Source organism: Mustela nigripes, chromosome 8 (assembly GCF_022355385.1).
Source record: "Mustela nigripes isolate SB6536 chromosome 8, MUSNIG.SB6536, whole genome shotgun sequence".
In the NCBI taxonomy this organism is placed as follows: Eukaryota; Metazoa; Chordata; class Mammalia; order Carnivora; family Mustelidae; genus Mustela; species Mustela nigripes.
Window position 1 is genome coordinate 73,227,887 of NC_081564.1, and position 25,521 is coordinate 73,253,407.

A 25,521-nucleotide genomic window follows, 5' to 3' on the forward strand; every position below is an offset into this window, starting at 1 on the left:
CAAAAACAGAACATGGCTGGGTCAATGCCATTCATGAGAGAAGATTATAAAAACCCTTCCACTTAATTCCCAATCATATGATGTCAGACATGCCATTTTCCTGACCTTGAGGAAAACCAGTTCCATTACTTTAAAAGAGCTCCTCTCCAATCTACAAAAACCGTATGTTAGAAAGCCCAAAAAGCCAGAAAGATACGAAAGAGATAGTCTCATAAAATATGTGGATAAGAGTAAAAAAAATCATGGTTTAAGAGCCAAGGGGGGGCCTTCTTAAGAAAGGAAGGAAGGTGGCAATATTTGTATCACAAATGAATTTAAGCAGATAAACACTGAAAGCATTATTGATCATTATTATCACTTGGGAACACACAAAACACAGAGCTATTAGATTAAGCAAAAGAAAACAAAAACAACTGATATTAAAAATTAAAATTTTAGCAGATGTGATACAGAAGACACAAATCTGCATACTGTTTCACAGGTTGATAACTCTCAACTTGCCAATGTGTATTCTCTGTAAAAAAGAAGAAATTCAGCATTCCAATATGGATTTTTCTCATCCCAAACATAAAGAAGTATTTTATTCATTTTTAAGTGTATATTACACCTCAAACAATCATCTAGGTACATCAAAATTAGGTGTCAAAAATATTTATCCAGTGAAGAGTCCATTGATCTTCTATGTTAAGAATTTAAACCAGCCTAACACATTCAGTCCTTCTTTCAACGCCTTGAGTTCACTTGGGTAGACAAAGCAGTGGATGTGCCCATAATTAATCAGAAAAGACTTTGGTGCTGCAGTTCCATTGAGAAAAGAAAATCCATGTCTTCTAACTAAAGCTTATTCAATATATTACACTACTTCTAGTATAAAAGAAGTTAATGAAACTGTTCATATCTAAAATGATTCTATAGTTCCCAAAAAATAAAATTTAAACTTTAGATTGGATTAAAACATCCAACAACTAGTTAAGTCTGAAAGCATTTACAACAACATTTTATTGCAATATGATTCCTCAAAATGGTAGTACAAAAATGAAATATGAGAAAGTAAAAAAATTAAAATAAAATAAAAGGGGAGCAACATGGTATGATAATAAAATTAAAGCACTTAGTTGCAAGCCCCAAATAAAAAGCAATCAGAACGTAAGGCCAAATGAGACACATGGCTAGAATAAGATCTGAAGAAAGAGATGGCTGAGGAAATCTAGGTTACAAGGCTGATCCAGATGACAGAAGCTGAAGAAATCTTGCACCAACAATGGCGAGAACATGGGAAGGGTGAGAGCAGACAGGTGCTAGATGAGCAGAGAAGCAAGGAGGGGAGGAGAGTGAGATAAGGTCAATCTTTAGATTACTTCATTTTAAAAAATCTTCTGTTTTTAGTTCATTTGAGTTGCATTAAAAAAGCTGAAAAATAAACAGACAGAAATGTTACAAAAATAGCTGATACGATGAATGGCCAGTTTAGAAAAGTCTCTTTTTATTACAGTGATAGAAAATCTGCTCTGCTTTTCACATGCACCTCATTCCCTAAGAAGCAGAAGCCCCTTCGATTTTGCTCATTTCTGTGACCTTACATGTTATTATTTTTGTATTAGAATAAAGTAATCCATGTATAGAGCATATTTTAGCAAAGAAAATATCTACTTCCAATTAAGATGGCAAGCTTTTCATGCTGCAACACAAAGAATCCATTTACAACAACAAATAGCTGAAGTGTGTATTATAATCTGTGCGCAATGCCTATAATAACCAAAAACAGACAAGTGGGAAGTATGTTCTAGTCTACCACATCTTAAAAGTACAACCTTTAAAGTTGTAATAGCATGCAAAAAGGTCTAAGATTTCTATCCACATCCAAGATTCATTAGCATTACCTTAGCTTCTGTCACCTTAGTGACATAAGGAGATCAATGACACTCTGAAAACTAAAATTATCTAGAAACAACTCAATATAAAATGTGAACTGAAAATGCAATACAATTCTATCATTCTCTAAACCATTTTTTATAGCTTTCATTACAGAAAGAGGTATCAAAATGTTCCTTTTTGTGCTGATAAAATACATGCTAAATCTATTTTTGAAATTTTAAATTCTAATGACTGTGTAATTCCTTTGAAATTCAGACTAATTAAATAAAGTCCTACACCTTCCCATTTTCAGGCCCAAGCTCCTATTTTCTACCTGGAGTGCCCCCCCCACTATCTTTTCCTCCACTGCCATCCACTTCTACTCTCCAAGTCTATTTAGTTCAAGACCCTCCTCCTCCCTCCACAGAACATTCTTGTCCTCTCCCAACCATTCCTGGGAAGGAGATAGCACTGACCTAGGAAAGTATGAGGATGCCCTGTAAAGGAAGAGACCTGAACTAAGGTTTGATTCATTTTGATCAACTTTCCAAAGTTTTTATGTTACCCTATAAGATAAACTTGCTATACACAGAGATTATGATCACACCTAGCACAGTACTACAGGGACAACAAGTACCATACCATGTATTTATTATAATTTTTAGTAAGCAACTATCTATACAAAATCTAAAGTGGCCAATTTCAGTTAAACAATAAATATTTTTTTATTGCAGTTTCCTACACCAATGTTGTTAACTTAGCAAAATGCAAAGAGGACTGAAATATTAGCTTGCTTTTGAGGAACAATTCAATGAATGACACAAGTCTCATTCAGAAACTAGTAAAAGGAAATGCAATGTAGTATTAACATACATGAGATCATTCAACCAATTAAAATTTATCAGACACTAAAAGCAAGGGACTAACACCAAGAAAGGAGTCCATGATAGTATGAAATCATGAAATCATTCTCAAAGTAGTTCTCAGTGTGGTCTAGCTGGGGGGTCCCTGACACCCATTCAGGGAGCATTCAAAACTATTTTCATAATAATGCTAAATCGTTATTTGCCTTCTTAATCTCATTGTCTCACAGGTGTACAATGGAGTTTTACAGAGGCTACATGACCTATGATATCAAACCAGACTGAAGCAGGCATGAGAATAAGAGGGTTCTATTAAGCTAGACAGTAGAATAATTTGTAGGGCATAAAACAATGCTCTTCTTGTTAAATTGGTTTTTATTGGAAAGTATGTATTTTAATTTTAAAATATTATTTGTGTTAATATATTAAGGAGTTTATGATTTATAAGTAATTTTTATATTTTTCAGTTTCATTTCTTAAAAGGTAAATATTAGACAAATATGGCCTATATTAACAAAAGCTCTTTTTGGTCCTCAATAATATTTAATAGTATAAAAGGGTCCTGAGAGCCTTTTGAGAGTAGTTTGAGAACTACTGCTCTACAATAATGTTAAGATAAAAAAAAGTATTTAGTTAAATGAATACACAGCCAAATTACAAAACAAACACAAATACTCCCAAGCAAGCAAAGTCTAATATCTTTGCCATCCTAAAGACAGTCCAGAAAAAGTAGTCTGGTCAGTCAAAAGAGCAAGAGAGGAGCTAGAAGAGAACGTGTAAGAGAGGGAGGACGTTCAAACCAAAGAGCTGGAGAGAGATTCTTGGATGGATGATGATTGACATATATTAGAAAAACTGACTGAACGGCAGGCTGGTAAGAAGACGGTCAAAATGAAGCAGTGGTTACTTAAAGAGAAAAATGGAAATCAAACAGCAGGAACAGAGGTGAGAAGCAGGGAACTTGAGCTGAATTAATGGTATACAGCTTATAGTAGATCTTATGAAGGAATTAATCTAAAAACAAACTATGCAAGGCAGTTAAAGCCAAATCCAATGACATTTAATTCCAACAAGCAATCTAACAAAGCAGGCAGCCAAAATGTCTTTGGTGCTCACAATTTTCCCAGTACAGCATATCTCATATCATAAAAATGGAGATGTTTAATCTCTGCTTCTTCTGACCTTCTGATCTGTCTTACATATGGCAAACATTTGACATGACAGATCTAAGTACATTATTGTCCTACAGTTCCCAAAAGTTAATTATGAGACAGGAAGAAATAGTTGTTGAAAACTGACCAGTTATAGTATCTATGGTCAAGGTTATCAATTTTGTAAAAACCAGTATACAATTTTATAAGCTTATCCACTGTTAGGCAATTTTATAAATTTTTCTGTAATCGAATTAAAATATGATCTGTAGAAACCACCAAAAAGAGTAAGAATTTTCAGGATGCTCCATGGCTTCACCTCCCCACCAAACAGGGGTCTAAACTGTTCAGCTGGGTGCCTCTTCCTCCAGGCACCAGCAGCCCTAGGGAAACTTTCTCCCATATAATCACCTCTTTATCATCACCTCCGGTTCTAGACTGTCAAAGGCAGCCACAGAAACATGGGCACAGCTACCTTTCCCCTACTGCTACACATTCAATCTGTGCCCCGTAACTAGGTTCTGTACTCAGAAAGCTCCTGGACGCATTTCCGTGATCTGTGGTTGTAATATGCTATATCTCCCTAAGGAACTGTGACCAAGTAGCAGTTGTTCCATGAATGGACAAAATGTTCTCAGTCCTAAGGGTCTCATATATCTTAATCTCCCACAATCCTTAGGACTGTGTCCACAAAACAAAACAAAACTGTACATATACGGGGGCGCCTGGGTGGCTCAATGGGTTAAGCCTCTGCCTTCGACTCAGGTCTCAGGGTCCCCCGCATCAGGCTCTCTGCTTAGCGGGGTTCCTGCGTCCCCCTCTCTTCTGTTTGCCTCTCTGCCTACTTGTGCTCTCTCTGTCAAATAAATAAATAAAATCTTTTAAAAAATGTACATATACATACAAATGCAATCTGCTTGTTCACTGGTAATTTCTTTACTTGTGCCAAGTGGTCTTTCAGGACACAGACATGGTTTAAAGGCATCTCAGTGTAGTAAAACTGAACCCATTCTTTTTGATTAAAACTATTCAAGTGATTTTAAATGTTTTCATCGGAAACAATAATAATCAAAATCTTGGTATCAGCAAAATTCTTAAACATTCACTAATAATAATGATTTTTTTTTTTTTTAAGATTTTATTTATTTATTTGACAGAGAGAAATCACAAGTAGGCAGAGAGGCAGGCAGAGAGAGAGAGAGGAGGAAGCAGGCTCCCTGCTGAGCAGAGAGCCCGATGCGGGACTCGATCCCAGGACCCTGAGATCATGACCTGAGCCGAAGGCAGCGGCTTAACCCACTGAGCCACCCAGGCGCCCCACTAATAATAATGATTTTAACTTACTCCTATTTTGACATTCCTAACTACTTTCTATAACCAACCAATTATTTAGTTAGTTTAAAATACTTTCTTTTTATTATAGGTATACTACACTTTCATTACAGATAAGGTTTTTTTTTTTTAACTGAGGTATGGTTGACATACAATGTTCTATTAGTTTTAGGTGTACAACACAGTGATTCAACACTTCTATACATTTTATACTATGCTCACTTATTTGGATACCATTTGGATCCCATTATTAATGGATATCATTTATTTACAGACACCATTATTTGGCTACCATTATCTGGTATCTTATTTGGATACCATTTATTAATAGACTCTGTATCAGGATTTATTTTTATTAGAAATTATCTTTTAGTTGGATATCTAAAAATGTGATTAGGAGAACCCACTGTTAATTTTAGGTTAACCTAAAATTTCATGACATGGTTACGATTTTGATCTTTATGAAATTACTTCTTTAAAATTGTATTTTTACTTCCCCTAAATACCATTTAAAACAAACTTACTCGTTTGAAGTCATTCATATTTGTTGCCTGGACTGGAGTACCAATAAAAGTAAAATATGAAATTCTTGTTGTTTCTTCTTCACCTTGATTGGACTGAACAAATATCTACACCCCCCCACCAAAAAGAAAAAAAAATTACATTAATAATTGTATCCTTTTTTCACAAACATGTTTAACTGATATTGTTAGATTATTAATGAAAATACCTTTCATCCTTTGTAAGGGTTAACAAACTACACTTAGACTAGTGCTCCTATAGGCTATTAATTGCACTGTGCCCTGCTAGCCTCATCCTCTCCAGGGTATCATGGCAAGACACCCAAATACCAAGTTCCAGATAATTCTGTGTGAGGGTGTGGAGGAGTCACAATTAAATTCTTTACATAGAATGTACAAAGAGTATGAAATTATTATAATGGGCAAACCACTGCTGAAATTTTATTAAAATTGGTTTTTGGCTGAAGAAAGTCTCTACAGTTACTTCTTTCTGATACTAATTCATTCAAATTCCTAAAATATTAAAAGAAAAAAATAGTATTAGAAATCAGCTCCTAAAACTATACTATAATACAGCCTGCATTCTTTTTAAGCTTGACTCTCTATACTTTCTATGTAAAAACTCCCCTCAGCATGTAAGTAGACAGCAGCTTTACTCACAGATTCTTTTTCAATATACTAGATTACTATATGCTTTAAAAAAATAAATAAATAAAAATAAAACACAATACTCTAGATACTGTCTACACTTAAGAACACTGCCTCTTTTGATTTTGACAACATAGCTTCATTCTCTGATGGCATTAATCAGTTTTTGTTGTTTTTACAGGCAAGCACAGATTCATCTCAAACTGAACTTATCAATTAAAACTTCCAAGTCTGGAGACACCTGGGTGGCTCAGAGGGTTAAGCGTCTGCTTTCAGCTCAGGTCATAATCCCAAGGTCCTGGGATGGAGCCCCACACTGGGCTCCTTGCTCAGCGGGGAGCCTGCTTTTCCCTCTGCCTGTTGCTTCCCCTGCTTGTGCTTTCTCTCCCCATCCCTCTCTCTGACAAATAAATAACATCTTTAAAAAAAAAAAAGAACAGGGATGCCTGGGTGGCTCAGTTGGTTGAGCAGCTGCCTTCGGCTCAGGTCATGATCCCAGCGTCCTGGGATCGAGTCCCACATCAGGCTCCTTGCTCTGCAGGGAGCCTGCTTCTCCCTCTGACTCTGCCTTCCACTCTGTCTGCCTGTGCTCGCTCTCACTCGCTCTCTCTCTCTTACAAGTAAATAAATAAAACCTTAAAAAAAAAAAAAAATAACTTTCAACAAAATTTCTAAAAAAAAAAAAATTCCAAGTCTACAACAGGTAGACTATTAAAGCAACTCTCCATTTATCTATAATGCTCTTTGAAAATTAGCACATCAGCTTATATTTATGGCTTTTAAAATTCACCTACTTACTTTGATTACACTTTCTAATCAAAACTGTCATGGCATGCTTTCTATGACTTAAGTCACTGACTAAAGTTTGACTGAGATAACACACAGCACATACAGACTAGAGCCTATCACAAGATAACTATGGACAATGATTCTCAATGACAGAGGAGATTATATCAAGATGTTTGGATTGAAAGGGCTTTCCCAATAAATACCTTGCTTCCATCACTAAGTAAAGCAACTGGCATTAATTGAGAATATGCTACAAATGTAAGTCAGGAAAATATCTGATAACTAGTATTCTAGTTTAATATAACCATTTTCGTCCATTTCATTTGGGTAGAGTATTTCAAATACTGAAGTCTCAATTATAATCCTTCATCTTATTACTAAGTATATCCTGTGAAAAATCCAGTGAAAACCTCTGAAAATGAATACACTAGCATTCTTTACTTAACAAAAACCAATCATTTCATTAAAACAAGGAAATCACAGGGCGTCTGAGTGGCTCAGTCGGTTGAGCAGCTGTGTTTAGCTCAGGTCATGATCCTAAGGTCCTGGGATCCAGCCCTCAATGCAACTCTCTGCTCAGTGGGGAGCCTTCTTATCCCTCCCCCTCCGCCACGCCCCCTGCTGTGCTCTGCTCCATCCGATTGCTCTCTCTCTCTCAAGCAAAATAAAATCTTTAATAAATAAATATATAAGTAACAAGGAAATCACATTAGTTTAGCATGACTTGTTTGTTCTCAGTGATTCTGTGCTTGTTCCCACTTTTTTCCCTAGGTATTCCTCTATGCTATTCTAACTCTCCTACTCCCTCCTCTGAAAGACTGGGTTGGGAGGGGTGAACGGGAGGAGGGGGTGTTTGGAGTACATATGCTTGGTTTCACTATTAAAACTCACAAAAGCAATTTAAACTGCTAAGAAGCAGCTAACTTCTTTACGTAAATTAAGATAATGTAAAAGTATCTTTTTAAAAAGTCATTTTTACTGAGATCATGACCACAACACTATTAAAAACCATACACTTTAGAAGAGTAAATTGGATTTTATAATTGTAACATTACTCATCATCCGGGATGAGGATAGTGTACAAATATCTTTAGTTTAACTATAAATATTCTAGAATAAACTTTTAACAGAAGCTGCCAAATATGTATAAAGTATGTAAACTGACAAATTCACAATTTTTTAAAAAATCAATTTGTCCTTTCTCTTTAGTGCACATAAATTAAAGAAGAAAATTTAATTAATTCATTATACATTTTTACTCAAAGTCAGGTGGACAAAAACCTACTTTTTAAAAAAAAATTTATTTATTTATTTGACAAACAGAGATCATAAGTAGGCAGAGAGGCAGGCAGAGAGAGAGGGGGGAAGCAGGCTCCCTGCTGAGCAGAGAGCCCAAAAACCGACTTTAAAGGATCATTTAAAATCACCTAGGATTTGGGACACCTGGGTGGCTCAGTGGGTTAAAGCCACTGCCTTCGGCTGGGATCATGATCCCAGGGTCCTGGGATGGAGCCCAACATCTGGCTCTCTGCTCAGCGGGGAGCCTGCTTCCTCCTCTCTGCCCGCCTCTCTGCCTACTTGTGATTTCTCTCTCTGTTAAATAAATAAATAAAATCTTTTTTAAAAAAAATAAATAAATAGGGACGCCTGGGTGGCTCAGTTGGTTAAGCAGCTGCCTTCGGCTCAGGTCATGATCCCAGCATCCTGGGATCGAGTCCCACATCGGGCTCCTTGCTCCGCAGGGAGCCTGCTTCTCCCTCTGACTCTGCCTTCCACTCTGTCTGCCTGTGCTCGCTCTCACTCTCTCTCTCTTACAAATAAATAAATAAAATCTTTAAAAAAAAAAAAAAAATAATAAAAAAATAAATAAATAAATAAAATAAAATCACCTAGGATACTAAAGGTATCCTAGCATGAACTGCTACCCACAAACTCATTAAATACAGGTGAAATACTACTTACAGTTACACTGTTAACATTCTGAAACTTAACATAACGAAGTGGGACAATGCCATCTTCTTTAATATCATCCTCTGTTAGTTCCAGAGCTTGAGTTGGTTCACTTCTTTCTGCTTCTTCAAAATCCATAGACCGGGGTAGATTGATAAAAATTTTTACATATTTAGGACCCTGACCTATAAAATGGTAGAATAAAATTAACTGATAAATCAGCCTTGCAATACTTCACCATTACATTCACACTATACAACCAGTCACACTCCCAAATACATGCACATACCTACCTAAATCTTTAGGAACTTTTGGAAATTCTGAGTATTTTCATAGCCATTTTTCTATAGACATTTTTTAATGCCTGCCAGCAGTATGCTAAGTTCTATGACTACTAGATTGAAACACATATGTACATTTGCAAACATACACACACACAGACTTCCTGCCCTCGACTGTAGAAGCCACAGTGTGATAGACGCACTCCTACTAAGTGAGGAGGTACAGGGAAGGCAGCCACGCAGCCCAACAAGGTACCGGTTACCGTCTGAGCTAGGTATGTACTGCCAACAACTGGTACATTTGTTATTAAGGAGAAACGCATTACCAGTGACAACATTGAGCTAAAAGAAAATTAATTATACAAATTGCTGGGGCACCTGGGTGGCTCAGTGGGTTAAGCATCTGCCTTCAACTCAAGTTATGATCCCAGGGTCCTGGGATCAAGCCTCACATGGGGCTCTCCGCTCAGGGGGGAGCCTGCTTCTCCCTCTCCCTCTGCCCCTGACCCCCAGCTTACACTCCCTCTCTGGTTCACTCACTGTCTCTTAAATAAATAAATAAAATATTTTTAAAAAGTTATACAAATTACCAAATTTCACCTTAGGAATTAAGATGTGCTAAGCTGTTACATCACATTTAGAGAGAATGCCTTGGTCCCTTTAAACTTCAGGGTACAATCCAAAACCTGTATTTGGGGGCTAAGTAAGGAATCTTTAAGATATTCATATTGCTTATTCACCTCTGGAGCAACTGCTTTTACAGAATTCTTGTATTTTCACAATAAAGATACAATTTTATTAGTGAAAAATATTAATACATACAAATTTAAAACAGCAAAATGAGAAGAGAATGCTACCTAATAAATAGGGTGCTTGCACTTTCTTCCAATCAAAGAAAAATCCTACTCGTCACTACCTGCCAACACACAACCAAAATAAATCAATAGACAGGAAAAAAAGGAGGGAGATGAATAAGGAAAATCCCTTATTTATTTATTTATTCATTCATTCAGTCAGTCAGTCAGTCAGTCAGTCATTTATTTTTTAAAGATTTTATTTATCTATTTGACAGAGATCACAAGTAGGCAGAGAGGCAGGCAAAGAAAGAGGGAGGGGTGAAGCCGGCTCCTGCTGAGCAGAAAGCCCGATGTGGGGCTTGATCCCAGGACCCTAGGATCATGACCCGAACCGAAGGCAGTGGCTTTAACCCACTGAGCCACCCAGGCACCCGGAAAATCCCTTATTTAATAGAAAAAGAAATACCAAGTCTGGAAAATCCTGTTTACGGCATCGTAATATTTATAAATAAGTTGTAAAACTAGTAATAGTGAACACATAGGAATATTCAGAACCTTTTTTATCATCTATAACAACGGAGTGTGAAATAAATCCCTCCCAGTTCTGATCCTGAAACATGCTACTTCAAACCTGGAGTCTTACAATAAGAATTGGAAGAAAGACTTTCTTTGTTTTTAGATTTCAAGATTAATTTTAGAAATTTTAGAAATAAGATAAAATTTTCTTTTTCTGTTCCTTTTGGTTTCTAGTAATACCACATTATTTGCACATTCATTTATCTCCTTGCTTTGTTCCAGAAACAATTTCACTCTTTCCAAAACAAGGAATATCTACCTCTATAATTTAATAAAAAGTTTTACACATGAGCTTAACAGATCCACAGAGCAGGAAGTTAAAGAAAAGCTGTCCATTACTCACCATTATCTGGCCCTTGAAATTTCATTGAATAAAGCTTGACAGGTTGATTAAACGCCACAGTAATAAGCAGCTGTGAAGAAAATAAAAAGTTTCATTTTATTTTTTTTTTTTAAAGATTTTATTTATTTATTTGACAGAGAGAAATCACAAGCAGTCGGAGAGGCAGGCAGAGAGAGAGAGGGAAGCAGGCTCCCTGCTGAGCAGAGAGCCCGATGCGGAACTCGATCCCAGGACCCTGAGATCATGACCTGAGCCGAAGGCAGCGGCTTAACCCACTGAGCCACCTAGGCGCCCCAAAAGTTTCATTTTAAAAGGGCTCTTGAACACCTTGAATACACACAACAGCTATTTAGACTTAAAACTTAAGTCTAAAGGGGCGCCTGGGTGGCTCAGTGGGTTAAGCCTCTGCCTTCCGCTCAGGTCATGATCTCAGAGTCATGGGATCGAGCCCTGCATCGGGCTCCCTGCTCAGCAGGGAGCCTTCTCCCACCGCCCCCCTGCCTGCCTCTCTGCCTACTTGTGATCTCTGTCAAATAAATAAATAAAATCTTAGGGGGAAAAAATTGTTATTCATATATTTAAAATATTTAAAACATTCAAATATTTAAAAAATTTAAAATAATTCAAAGACAAAATATTCGATTCATAAAACCAATGTAATATAAAAAATCAGTAAGTTGAAAGTAACTTGACTAGACTGACATTTGAGAAATACAATCATCTATTATTCACATAAGGGAATGACAACAAAATTTAATGGAATAAATTAAATTAAATTAAAAATTGGCATGGGGGGGCACCTGGCTGGCTTAGTCAGTAGAGCATGCAACACTTTATCTAGAAGCTGTGAGGTGGAACCCATTACTGGCTATAGAGCCTACTAAAATAAGGTGGGGGCAGGGGGAAATGCATATGAACCTAATGTCTTGTGACCTGTGAACTGACAAGCAATTTGTCTCCCAAAAAATCAAACAAAATCCAAATTAAAATTCAAACTATATATTTTAGCATATAGCTTAACATTTTATAGAATGGTTTGTCAAGCATCTACCCACATCATTTGACAATCTGAAGACAATGCAGAGTATATGAAGAAACTAGCCCTCAAATGCACTCTATTTGGTCCAAAACTCAAGTGAATAAGACTTTTAATAGCTCTATAGTAACCTCCAAACCTCCATCCTAAACTTATTGGACTTAACTGAATTTAGAAGGCCACATAAGGGAACTAGGATATGAAATGCTGTCAGTTGCCCTCTCTCTCTCTCTCTCTATCAGAAACCATGAATCATTTGCTCTATCTTCTTTCTAGGGGAAATCATGTCTGATGTACATATCTATACTTCCACCTTAGAAAGAAGATTTCCCCGTCAGCAGAACTTCCAGCAGAACTTCCGGGAGGCTATGGTCAGTCAGTTCTGCTGCTATGCATCATCACATTCCATTCAGGGCACCATTTATAAGGACACAACTGTGAACAATATTCTTAAAACTATTCAGTAAAGTAGTTATGATTAGAGTAAAAATGGAATTTGGATTTATGATTTCAGGATCACTGTGATCTGTTTGCCTCAGAAAATACCCAGACTATTTCCTTTGGTTATGTAATTACTTTTTATACTTGACCTGCAATAGTGTGTCAAAAAATAATAAGCATGACATGTTTACAGAAACTTGAACCACAGGAGAAAAGAATGGAAAGCTAGAAACAAATCAAGTCAGTAAGAATATGATACCGTCTTCCTAAAGTCTGCAAAGAATCATTTACCTCCTTTAAGAAAAAGCATGATCAGATTATGTTTTCTTTAAGATTTTATTTATTTGAGAGAGAGAGAGCAAGGATACACATTTTTAGATTGAACTAAAAGACAATTTCTAATAAAAATAAATCCTGATACAGAGTCTATTAATAAATGGTATCCAAATAAGAAGGGGCAGAGGGAAAGGAGAAGCAGACTCCCCATTGAGCAGGGAGCCTGATGCTGGGCTGGATCCCAGGACCCTGGGATCATGACCTGAGCTGAAGGGAGACGCTTAATGGAGTGGGACACCCAAGTGCCCCAGACTTAAGCTTTGAAGAGTAACTTTTGTGAACATGTAGAAGATGAACTGGAATGGGGACAAAGCAAAGACAGTGGATTAGAAAGTAAGTTAAAGAAAGTCAGAGTCGGGGCGCCTGGGTGGTTCAGTGGATTAAAGCCTCTGCCTTCAGCTCAGGTCATGATCCCAGGGGTCTGGGATCGAGCCCCACATCGGGCTCTCTGCTCAGCAGCGAGCCCGTTTCCTCCCTCTCACTCTGCCTGCCTCTCTGCCTACTTGTGATCTCTCTCTGTCAAATAAATAAATAAAATCTTAAAAAAAAAAAAAAAAGTCAGAGTCAAGATGAAGATAATGATGGCTTCACTAAGGCAGTACTATACTTCCCTGTGACAACAATTCAGGGAAGTACAATACAGGTTTACCTCTGGGAATGAGGACCACACACATGGGAGGGCTCATCTAGTTAGTCTCTATTTCTCAGGTACAAACTCAGCTGGGTGAGTAAAAAACATGGAAGACAGGTCAAAAATGAACATAGGACTTAAGCATAGTGAAGGCTCAATTCAGTAGTGGAGCCAATCCAAAACTCCGAGGTTCTGTGTAATGTACCTGGCAGCTTGCAGAGAACAGAGAACGAAGGTGGGTCTGCACCATCAAAGAAACTAAAACTTATAAAAAGGAAAGGAAGTGGTCATGTGCAAAGGAGAAACATAAAACCATGGATGGAAACATGATGATGAACCCAGAGCGGGCATAAATATTGATGATCCCAAGAAGCTTTAATTTAAATATCAATTACCTGTTCATCACAATCAGATTCCAAGAAGGTCATATCTTTTCGTAAACAGTTGTCAAATCCATGCTCATCACTTTCATTAAGACATTCACAGCCAGCTTTGTTAATAAAAGGCATTAAATCCATCTGAAAAAAATTAAATCAAGACTTTAGGCAAAGTATTTGAATTTGGTATAACAATCTAACAAATTAACAATCTAACAAATTTATGTTTGGTATAACAATGTTTGGTATAACAAATGTTATTTGCTATTTGTTATTTGTTATATGGTATAACAAATGTTTGGTATAACAATCTAACAAATAATGTAAATATTCTTTATTAATGTAAATATTGTAAATATGTGATTCTCTCTAGGCAATTTTAAAGAAAACTTCTCTTATAAAACAGTTACTAAAATTTTTATAATAATTTTTTCATTTGAATTTCTGACCAAGATCTACTACTATTAAAGCTAAATCTAGGCTTAGCTCACTTGATAAGGTATCAAAAACTAAGTCTTTAATGAAAAGATTATAAAACGTTGACTTGTACTTTTTTATTACCAGTGTTTCGCAAAGCTAAATATGCAAATTAAAATATCCATAAGATCCAAGAAAAGCCTGCCTCCCTCTTCTTGTGGTCATGTACTCTTAAACCTATATTCATAAAGAGTTTACATATAAGATGAATAACAAGGATTAAAACATTTGTTATTATGGAAAATTTCAAGCATATATAAATAATACAGTGAACCTCACGTCCTCAACTCCCAGCTACAATAATCAACTCATGGCCACTCTTGTTTCTTCTTTACCCTGCAAGCAGTCCCTACCCCTGCTGTTTTCAAATAAATCTTAGGCATTGCTTCATTTCTTTCAAGAACATTTCATTGTGTTCATGAACATTGCTAAGAGATAAGGACTCAAAAAATCCTCTGGGATGCCTGGGTGGCTCAGTTGGTTAAACATCTGCGTTCAGTTCAGGTATGATCCCAGGACCCTAGGTCCAAGCCCCACATCAGGATCCTTGCTCATTGGGGAGCCTGCTTCTCCCTTGCTTGTGATGCACACGCACGCTCTCTCTCCAGCTGACAAACAAAATCTTTTAAAAAATCCTAAATATTGGGGCACCTGGGTGGCTCAGTGGGTTAAAGCCTCTGCCTTCGACTCAGGTCATGATCCCAGGGTCCTGGGATTGAGCCCCCCATTGGGCTCTTTGCTCAGCAGGGAGCCTGCTTCCCTTCCTCTCTCTCTGCCTAACTGTGTTTTCTGTCAAATAAATAAAATATTTTTAAATAAATAAATAAATAATCTTAAATATTATCACAACTGAAACAATGAGTAATACTTTATTATTAGCAAATATCCATGTTTGAATTTCTTCAGTTGTCTAGTAAATGTTTTACAGTTGAACTATTAGAATAAGAATCCAAAATCCATACACTGTAGTTGGTTAATGTAGCTCAAATCTCCTTTAATCTATGGACATTTAGCACCCACAGATTTCTAATATTCTAGAGTTTGCTGGCTGATTGCTTCCATGTGGTTGTCATTTAACATTTTCCTGTCTCCCGTGTATGCGTTAATAGTCCAACACAACACCAGAGATGTGACAGTGGTCATCCCCATGTTGTTTCTGACTTTAGTAAGAGTGCCTCTGGTGCTCCTCCATTAAGATATTACTGATTCCTTTAGGAATAAATGGGCATTGAATTCTGTTAAATGCCTTTTCTGCATATTAGGAGATCATAATCTTTCTCTTCTAGATCACTGGATTTTGTTTACTAACATTGTAAGAGTTTTACAACAATTGTTCCTAATTGGAACTGGTCGGTAGCTTTTGTTATACAACACTGTCTGGGGGACTAATGGCATTATATCTGACCTAACTACACACGGACATATTCTAGAAATATGCAATTGGAAATAAATATCACTACCTATGTAATCAACTTGCCAATAATGAGGAAAGAATAACAGAAAAACCATCAGACAAATCCAGATTGTGGGACAGTCTAAGACAGACAGTCCAACCTGCGCTGTGCAATAAGATAGCCATTAGCCACATGTGGAGATTTAAAATTGATTAAAAGTAAATAAAATTTAAAATTCAGTTCCTCAGTTGCACTAGTCATGTAACAAATGCACAATAGCCACATGTACCTACTAGGTACTGGCTACCATATTTGACTGGTACCAGTTTAAACTTCCAAAAAAAGGCTGTCATGAATGGAAAAAAAAAAAAGACATGTCTCCAGAACACTAAAGAGAAACAACTTAAATGTAATGCATGATCCTTGACTTGATCCTAGACAGGGCAAAAATAGCTATAAAGACTATTCTGGAGGGGTGTCTGGGTGGCTCAGTTGGGTAAGCATCTGTCTCTGGCTCAGGTCAGGATCCTGGGGTTCTGGGATTAAGCACCACATCAGGCTCTCTGCTCAGGCAGGAGTCTGCTTCTCCCTCTCCCTCTGCCCCTCCATCCGCTTGTGCTCTCTTTCAAATAAATAATAAAATCTTAAAAAAATATATTCTGGAGATAATTAAGAAAATGTGAATGTAGGCTTTAAGTATCAGAGATACTGTACATTGTTAAATTTCTTAGGCGTGATAATGGTATCATGGTTATGTAAATGAATGTTCTTGCTCCTAGAAGCTATAGGCTAATAAAATATTTAGAGATGAACCACCACGATGTCTATAGTTTTAAATGATTCTGTAGAAGGTAAAAGTGGATAAGTACATATCGAGAAAGCAAAAACAGCGAAATATTTACAACTGATGAACACAGGTGAATGGTTATATATGTGTGTTTGCTGTACTACTGCTCTGTCAATTGTTTTGTTTAATAAATTTCACCTTTCTTTTTTAGAGGGGGAAAATCTAACATAAGACACACGGGAATTTAGAAAAACCTTTCTATGCTTCTAGTTTGGGTTAACGAAAGATCTTACTACACAAATTCGGGTCACTTAAGGTTTCATTTCATTTTGATGAATGATGACAAAATCTGTAAACCAAAATCTACAGTTCAGAGGTCAGAATACTAAAATACACATATAAACCTCAAGATTCAGAACATATGCAAATCCAACTTCAATTCCAGAGTGCCCAGTACTCAAACTTCTGGGGGAGAGGAAGACTTGATTTTGATGGCCCTCTCACTGCCACTTAGAGCCAAACTAGGTACTCTTAGCAAATATGGAAAAGAGAACATTTTAAACTTTCCCATGCTTCAATCAACGCTTTAAAAACTAGAGGTCATTACATTCACAAAAATACTGTCTTACTTCTGAATAAGAACTATTATGATTCTTAATGTTTTGAGTATCACATCTACATTTATTGCAATATTTCAAACCCCTCTGAGATAGGAGTACCTCTCTTACTCTGGCTTCAATCAAATTAGGTGTTCCAAAACTAGTATGTATAAACTCAGTATCTTGTATAACTTCTTAGTGTTAAGACATAACTGAAAGTCTTTAAAACCAAAATTTTATTTTAAAATTGTCAATACATTTTTGTAATACTAATACTTAGACCTACTTAAGGCTTTCATTCATTGACTTACTCCCATTTAGTTTCTATTTGTCTTGTGAGAATGATGACATTCTCAGAAACACATTACCAAAATCTTAAATATTTAATAATCTTGTAGACATATAGTTCAAAACTTTTAATGTTTTGACTGACACCTGATGGAAAAAATGAAAATGTTTTTAATAGCCTTTCACACCGTATGCATAACATCTGCATGGAAACTAAATTTTTTTAATTTCTTAAAAACTTCATTTTTTCCTGCTTATTTCCTACCTGAGGTCCTAACACTGATAATCACACTTAGCTGATGTGTAAAGAAGTATCCCTCTAGCTAAACAGCAGGACTGTTGAGCTCCTAAGTCCTTTTCATGCAAAAACCCTTAGTAAATACAGGGGAAAAAAAATACAAAGATGTAAACACAACAGTTTACAAGTCAAATAATTTCCAAAATTTTCCAAAAGGTGTCACAAACCTGACTTATACAGCACGCTCATACTTTCTAACTGCATATTATAATTCCAAATTATTACATAACAGTTCTATTTTAAATAGACATTAACTGTCTCCTTCAATTAATGCCAGTACAACATGTTAAACACACTTTTTGAAGACACAACCCTCAGTCCCCCACACACAAAAAGACTTTCTCATATGTATCTGACTGGAGTAGGAGTCTCCTTATTCAGCAGGAATTTAAGGAACTTTAGAACGTCTAGTCCATGACATGGATCTGCTTTACTGTACTTGATACACATTCTTTCATACATCAGCTTTAACTAGAGGTAATCACTATTTTTTAAAAAGTTCATTTTTTATCTGTAACTACAATGAACTTTATAACAAGAAAAATTAGGAAAGATATATACAAATATATATTTTAGTATGCAGGATTAACCAATTTGTATAAATGAGTCAGTTACCATGAATTACTTCTGAATTTTGGTCCTTCCTGAATAGCTCTTATGATATAGACGCTGAATTGTAACTATTTGTATTATGCAATTTTCAAACACTTTTAAGTTCCTAAGTCTTCAAGTTTTTAGTTGAATAATAACTTACTCTCAAAACTCAGAAAAACATATCCAATAGCAAAGTCACATATGAGCCGAAAACAAAATAAATAGGTTTTTTTTTTTTTTTTTTAGCAGAAAGAAAGAGGTGCCATAAAAGAAGGGATACATTAAAAAGGAGAGAAAAACTAAAAGAAGCGGCAGGAAAAGGAGTCCAGCATATAAAGATCACACATTAAAATTTACATGTCATTTTACTCAATTGTCAAAACCTGAAAAATTTTTCCAACGCACATTTCTTCACATTTTTGGAAAAAAATGTATAATTTTAAAATTATGTATAAATAAATCATACATTATATGTAATAAAATGAAAATTAAATGTATATATAAAAATATATACATTAAAAATGATTAAATGTATAAAACTGGCTATTAAGACAATTCAGAAAGTAGGTTTAAAAAAGAAAACAAGTAGCGAAAAGAATTAAGAAAAATTGTTTCTCATGAGGGCTTAAGATTATAATGCATACAAGAGAAGCAATATCCAATAGTCAGCTAATGAAATTACTTTTAAAGATCTTATTTGAAAGTATTCTTAACTAGCAAAAGATAACAGTCAATATCATTTTAACCAAATAATGAGAAGAGATGTATCGTGATTTCACTTTTAAGTCTACCTACATAGCCTTTTGGAATATCTGTGTCCTCATTGCTTCCAGGGTCATTTTCTAAGTGCTGCTTGATTTTTTCTTCTAATCCAACAGCATCTGCTCCTTGATACTGATCAATTCTCACTTTGTTTCGAAAAAACAGAAATGTAGGTGTTGCTGATATATTGTTGGTGGCAGCTGTTCCCTAGAATTGGCAAGTTAGATACTGTTAATGATTAAAATTTACCTTAAACCACGCTGAATATTCATTCTACATCTCTATAGAAGTTAAATATCCAAGGATGAACAAAACCACATAAAATAATTTATTCCCAATTGTTATTTAGGAAAAAACAGACCTACTACTGAGGGCACAACTACATTACCTTCAAATTCCCAATGAAGAATAACATGCATTTTTATCAATTTTAGTGTTAAACACTTAACCCCCTAGTAGAACAATTAGCTTCCAATACAGAAATTATGTTTTATACCACCAGGCAGAGTTTTCACAAGTACATGCTGTTTCTTAAATGGAAAAGCCCAAAAGGGTATTGACATGTCAATGCTACTAGAAAAAAATACAGATCTGAACAACAGTAGCCCATCTCTCCATGAAAATGAAGTAACTTTACTCAACTCTACTCATAGAAATGGCTTCTGACCTCCCATCAAATACACTGCAACAACTACCTTTTACAATTCTGTTCCAACTCCACTATATTATAAAACTAAGTACTGAGCGGAAATGAGCTAATTAACCACTGACTCATGACTTAAACTTTTCATAAGTGTAAAGAAAATAGTAAAGCAAATATGTCACCTTGCATATTCAAATACTATGAAGAGATATCACTACATTGTTTAAAGAAAAAAAAAGCATAAAATTTACATAGAGATGCCGTCTCTAAACCTCAAAAAATTTTTTAAAAAAAGACAACATGATTGACATTTTAGAACAGTATTGTCCAAAAAATATATAAGACATAAATGTGGGCCACACATGATTTTAAATTGCCAGTATCCCAGCATTTTAAGCAGCCAACATAAAAAAGTACAGAGAAACAAATGAAATCAATTTTAATAATATATTTTAGTAAATCTAATAATTGCATTGTCAACACACCGTAAAAAAAAGTGACATATTTTACATTTTTTTCATACTAAGCCTTCAAAATCCTATGTGTATTTTACACTTATAGCACTTCTCAATTTCGATTTGCCACATTTCAAGTGTGTAGTAACCACATGCTGCTAGTGGCTATCATACTGGAAATAAAACTCCAGAACAGAGCTCCAGAGACAGTGAATACAGAAATAAGGGCCAGTAATGGGAGTCCAGTAGTATGCAACAGAAGTACTAAGCAATATTACAGGATTTAAACCAAACCCAAACTACTTACTACAAACTATTGTAACATTTACAGACTCTTTTCACACTCAGAAATGTATCAAAGACAAAACCTCACCAAAAAGAGGATCCACACAGCTATTCCTTAGTAAGAACCAAAAACAACATTTTCAGTGTTGGAAGGAACCTTGAAAATTTTTTCCCATTAATTCCTCCCTACTTCCACATATGCAAACATAGAACTGTCACAGAGCCATTCAGACTAAGTAATCAGGGCAATCTCCCAACAACACTGCTGCTCAATGGACGGTAATTAACACTTTCAGGTTTCTGCTGAGTATGCAGCTTTGAAGCTATGATTACAAACTAACCCGATCAATCCAATTCTAACTACAATCACGAATTCTCTGCCATGGCTTTCAAATCAAACAATGCCTCAGCAATAAAAGATACTATTCTCAATTTGCAAAAGATAAACAAAAAATGTAAAAAAAAAAGGACTTCCAGGGGACTGATTTAGTTCAATAGCTCATTAGTTTTATGTCAGAAAGATATTAACAAACCCAGAAGCAATTAATACTGAACTACCCTTTTTAACTAAAGCAGCCACAATAACATTTATAATTCATGTCCATATAACATTTCCCCATCTTCAAAGAAGTACTATGTGCATAAAGAGAGAAACAAAGGATGATAATAATGTTGAATTTCAAACCAATGAAAAATTTTTTTTAAAGGACTCCTTTCTCTTACCTGACACTGATGTACATCAACTTCCAAGAAAACTGCCTGTGGATACTTATTACTCATAGAACTGAATGCCGGGGCAATCCTTAAACATGGTCCACACCTGTGAGAAAGGTAAAAAACATGCTTGATAAAAAAACAAAAACAAAAACAAAACAAAAAACCCACAAAAAACTGTATTAATTTATACTCTGAAGAATTTGTTAAAATATGAAATTAAACAAAATCTCATCATCTTAGCTTTGGTCTTTCTAGTCTCTTCCACAAGATTATTTAGATATACTTGCATCAATACCACACTGTCTTAATGACTACAGATTTATACTAAGTTTTAAAGTCTAATAATGTTAAGTCTTCTGTTTTCTCACTGAGAAAAATTAAAGATGGAAATAAATAAAAGGAGGAATATACTATGCTTATAAACTGGAAAACTCAACAGTGTCAACCTGTCAATTCTCCTAAATTTGACCCTTAGAATCAATGGAAAATCCCAGTAAGTTTTATTGCCCAAGTTAACAAGTTTAAATTCTAAAATTTATAGGGAAATACCAAAGATAACCCAAGCCATTCTGAGGTTCAAAGCTGAGAAAATTACATTATTGAATAATAAGAACAATCACAAAGCTTTGCAAATTAAGAGTGTACAGTATCAGTAAAAGAATAAACAAACTGACCAATGTAAAAGAATAGGTCCAGAAACAAACCAATCCTACACAGAGTACCTATTTATTAAACATTTGACAGAGCACTGCAGCGGGGAAAGGATGGTCTTTTCAATAAGCAGTGCTGTGTCAAGAGGATACTCACATGGGAAGATAAATGAATCTTGGCCCCCATACCTCACACCATATACAAAACCAATTCCAGATGGAATTGTTTTTGTCATAGTAATGGATGACAGATCTAAATATGAAAGGTAAAACAATAACAGTTTTAAGAAAAAAATACAAAGGATATTTTCAAAACTCTGGAGTGACTTCTTAAAACACAAAAAACAGGGGTCCCTGGATGGCTCAGTGGGTTAAAGCCTCTGCCTTCAGTTTAGATCATGATCTCAGGGTCCTGGAATCAAGCCCTGCGTCAGCAGGGAGCCTGTTTCCTCCTCTCTCTCTGCCTGCCTCTTTGCCTACTTGCGATCTCTGTCAAATAAATAAGCGATATCTTTAAAAAAAAAAAAAAAAAAGGAAAAAAGGGAATAATTAATATATTGGAATATACTTGATAAATGGGAAGATATCAAGACCTTGTGTTCATCGAGATACCATTTAGAGAGTGAAAAGACCCCATAGAGTGGTTAAAAAAAAAATCTGTGAAACATATTGAAAGGCTTATACTGCTAATATGTAAAGAATTCATACAAATCAGTAAGAACAAGACTGACACCCAAAAGGAAACTGGGTAAACTCTTAAACCAGTACATGACAAATGAGGTTATCCTAATAGTCAATAAATATGAAAAGATATCTGACTTCATCTGTCACTAGGGAAGCTTGGGAAATGCAAATTAAAACCTCCACCGATACAGCTAAAACAAAAAAAAAGTATAATAGAGCATTACCAAGAATATGGAGCAACTGAACTGTTTCATGACTATGCATACTTTAGGGGCATAACCACTTTAGGGGTAAAGAAAAGAAACTGTCAGTATCTGCTAAACAAAGACCTATGCCTACCTCATATGCATGTCTAAAGTATAGAAACAACAGAAACATCTACATATGTTTGCCTTAGGGCATTTGAAAAAAATAATGATAGTAGTAATATTTCTAATAACCAAAAGTGGAGACTACTTAAATTTCTATCAACACAGAATGAGGAAATTCATTGCAGCTACTCATACTGTGGAATACTATAATGTCATGCAAAACCACAGATTAATTCACAAATAATACTGAGAAAAGTGGTGCATCATATGATTCCATTTATACACAGTTCAAATACAGACAAAACAAATCAATGGTACTATAAATAAGGACAAAGGTTATCTTTCTGAGAGTTAAAGACAGGACAGGGTCATGGGAGATATCAAAAGGCTAGTTCTGCTCTGTCTGTCCAGAAGCTGATTACATGGGCATGTGTGTTCAGTTTACAAAAATTAACTAAGCCATACATTTATAATTGTGCATTATGTTGTATCTCAATAAAAATTTAGACAAAAATCTTAGCAACAGCAGACAGGAGCACAAGGAAAAGCAAATTCTGAATCACAAAATGTTCAAACTCACTAATGTTCATCCCCAAGCTGTGATTATCTCTCCAGTCTTCAAATTTTTTTTTTAAGATTTTATTTATTTATTTGACAGACAGATCAGAAATAGGCAGAGAAGCAGGCAGAGTGAGAGAGAAGGAAACAGGCTCCCTGCTGAGCAGAGAGCCTGATGTGGGGCTAGATCCCAGGACCCTGGGATCATGACCCGAGCTGAAGGCAGAGGCTTCAACCCACGGAGCCACCCAGGCGCCCTCCAGTCTTCAAATTTTAATCAGTATATTCATCCCATGCCATCCTTAAACCTCATACCAAAAAAGCTAACAAAATAAGCAATTAAGTTCTTTAATATTAAGCTTGGTACTTCTGAAAGTAAATTTTTGGATCTTCTCCTCAAATAAGTCCGGAGACCCAAATTATAAAGAAAAAAATATTTACAGTCACTAAACCTATGTTTGTTAAAATACTTTTCCTTATCACTAAGTCTTAAACATTACAGATGGGAGTACCAACTGTTAGATCCTTTCTTAAGGGCCATTAATCATGATTTGTCCATTTTAAATGAACACAACCCAAGATTCAACAATCTCATTTCTATACATCCATACTACCTTAAGGTTAACTCATTTTTGCAATATGTATAACAAAGTTCAATGCAATGTTTACAATGATAAAAAATTTAGAAACAATCTAAATGGCAATCAAGAGAAAAATAGTTTAATATGGTATGACACATACATACCAGGGGATAAGGATAATCTGTAAATCGGCACTGTTTACAAAGATGTGTATATATATACACATTAGGTGTGTCGCACAATAATCAGTTAATTACTTCTGCAAGGTAAGACTGGAAAAGGAAGAGAGTTTAGGGGAGACTTTAAATTATTCATAATTCTGTATCTTTTTTTTTTTTTAGGATGAACAGGTACCTTTATTTTAAAATATTAAATAACTCGAGACTAGAGAATTAAACACTAACTCCATTTAAACGGGTGTCCCAAATGAAACAGAGCTATCTATGCTACACTACAATACACTCATTCCTGGAAAAAAAAATCTCCATTACGCAAAAGCATGCATTCAAAATAAGACTTATGGGAAAATTGGACTGAGGCAAACCATTTAAATCGATATAACTTTGTAAAAATATCCCTAAGAAAAAGGAGTAAAGTACTCAGGAAACACTTTGACAGTTGGGCAGGTGGCTCAAACCTAGAGGCTACCTCAGGGAATATTTTAAATGAGTAACAACGGATGTGTGCATTTCAGGTGCTATGACAATGCAGGTGGAAGCAGAGCTCCAGGCCATGGGGCTGTGGGAGGAAGTGCAACACTGACAATGAAGTCCTCTTGGGAACAAGTGTTGGGTACAAGTGCTTCTGTTAAACTGTAATAACTCTCTTAAAATAAACGTGGAAGAGGGGTGCCTGGGTGGCTCAGCTGGTTAAAGCCTCTGCCTTTGGCTCAGGTCATGATCCCAGGGTCCTGGGGTCAAGCCCCACATCAGCAGGGAGCCTGCTTCCTCCTCTCTCTCTGCCTGCCTCTCTGCCTACTTGTGATCTGTCAAATAAATAAATAAAATATTTTAAAAAATAAATAAATAAACGTGGAAGAGTGCTTGCCTGTATGGCTGAGGGTTCTTCTTCCTGCTAAAGGTTCTATTTCCATTTCTGTTCCTCACTGCCTAGGAAAAATAGAATACAAACCAACAGAACTTCCACACTAAACTGACATCATGCTCACCAGGCATGTATGAGCTAACAAGTGTTAAGAAAAAAAGAAATTCTTGTATCTAAAATAAATGTCCTAAGACAACTGTTCCCTTTCAAACTTTAACCTTATCTAGATCCTCTGTTTAATTTCAGTTAGCCATCACAGGTTGTAACTGTAGTCAAAAATCAAAATAAGCCCTGGAACACAAAAGCAGAACGGCATACTTTCACACTATAATCACTCAAATGAAACTGGTTAGTTATTTTAAGATGTTTGCCTGCTTAACATTAGCTTTAAGAAAAAACTTAAATTTCCATTATTAGCTAAGCTCCTGAACAAGTCACTTGATTACTCCACATAAAATAGAAGGAACT

General features: G+C 35.6%; 1 protein-coding gene across 1 annotated transcript in view; it reads right to left on the minus strand.

Moving 5' to 3' along the window:
* Nucleotides 1-25,521, minus strand: part of TXNL1 (thioredoxin like 1) — a 34,643-nt gene that overhangs the window by 1,378 nt on the left and 7,744 nt on the right. The window contains exons 2-7 of the mRNA XM_059409726.1: nt 21,232-21,328; nt 19,159-19,332; nt 13,945-14,067; nt 11,106-11,175; nt 9,121-9,293; nt 5,725-5,829 (exon numbers count right to left, since the gene is read on the minus strand). Of these exons, the coding sequence (XP_059265709.1) occupies nt 5,725-5,829; nt 9,121-9,293; nt 11,106-11,175; nt 13,945-14,067; nt 19,159-19,332; nt 21,232-21,328 (742 nt within the window). The remainder of the gene's footprint in view (nt 1-5,724; nt 5,830-9,120; nt 9,294-11,105; nt 11,176-13,944; nt 14,068-19,158; nt 19,333-21,231; nt 21,329-25,521) is intronic.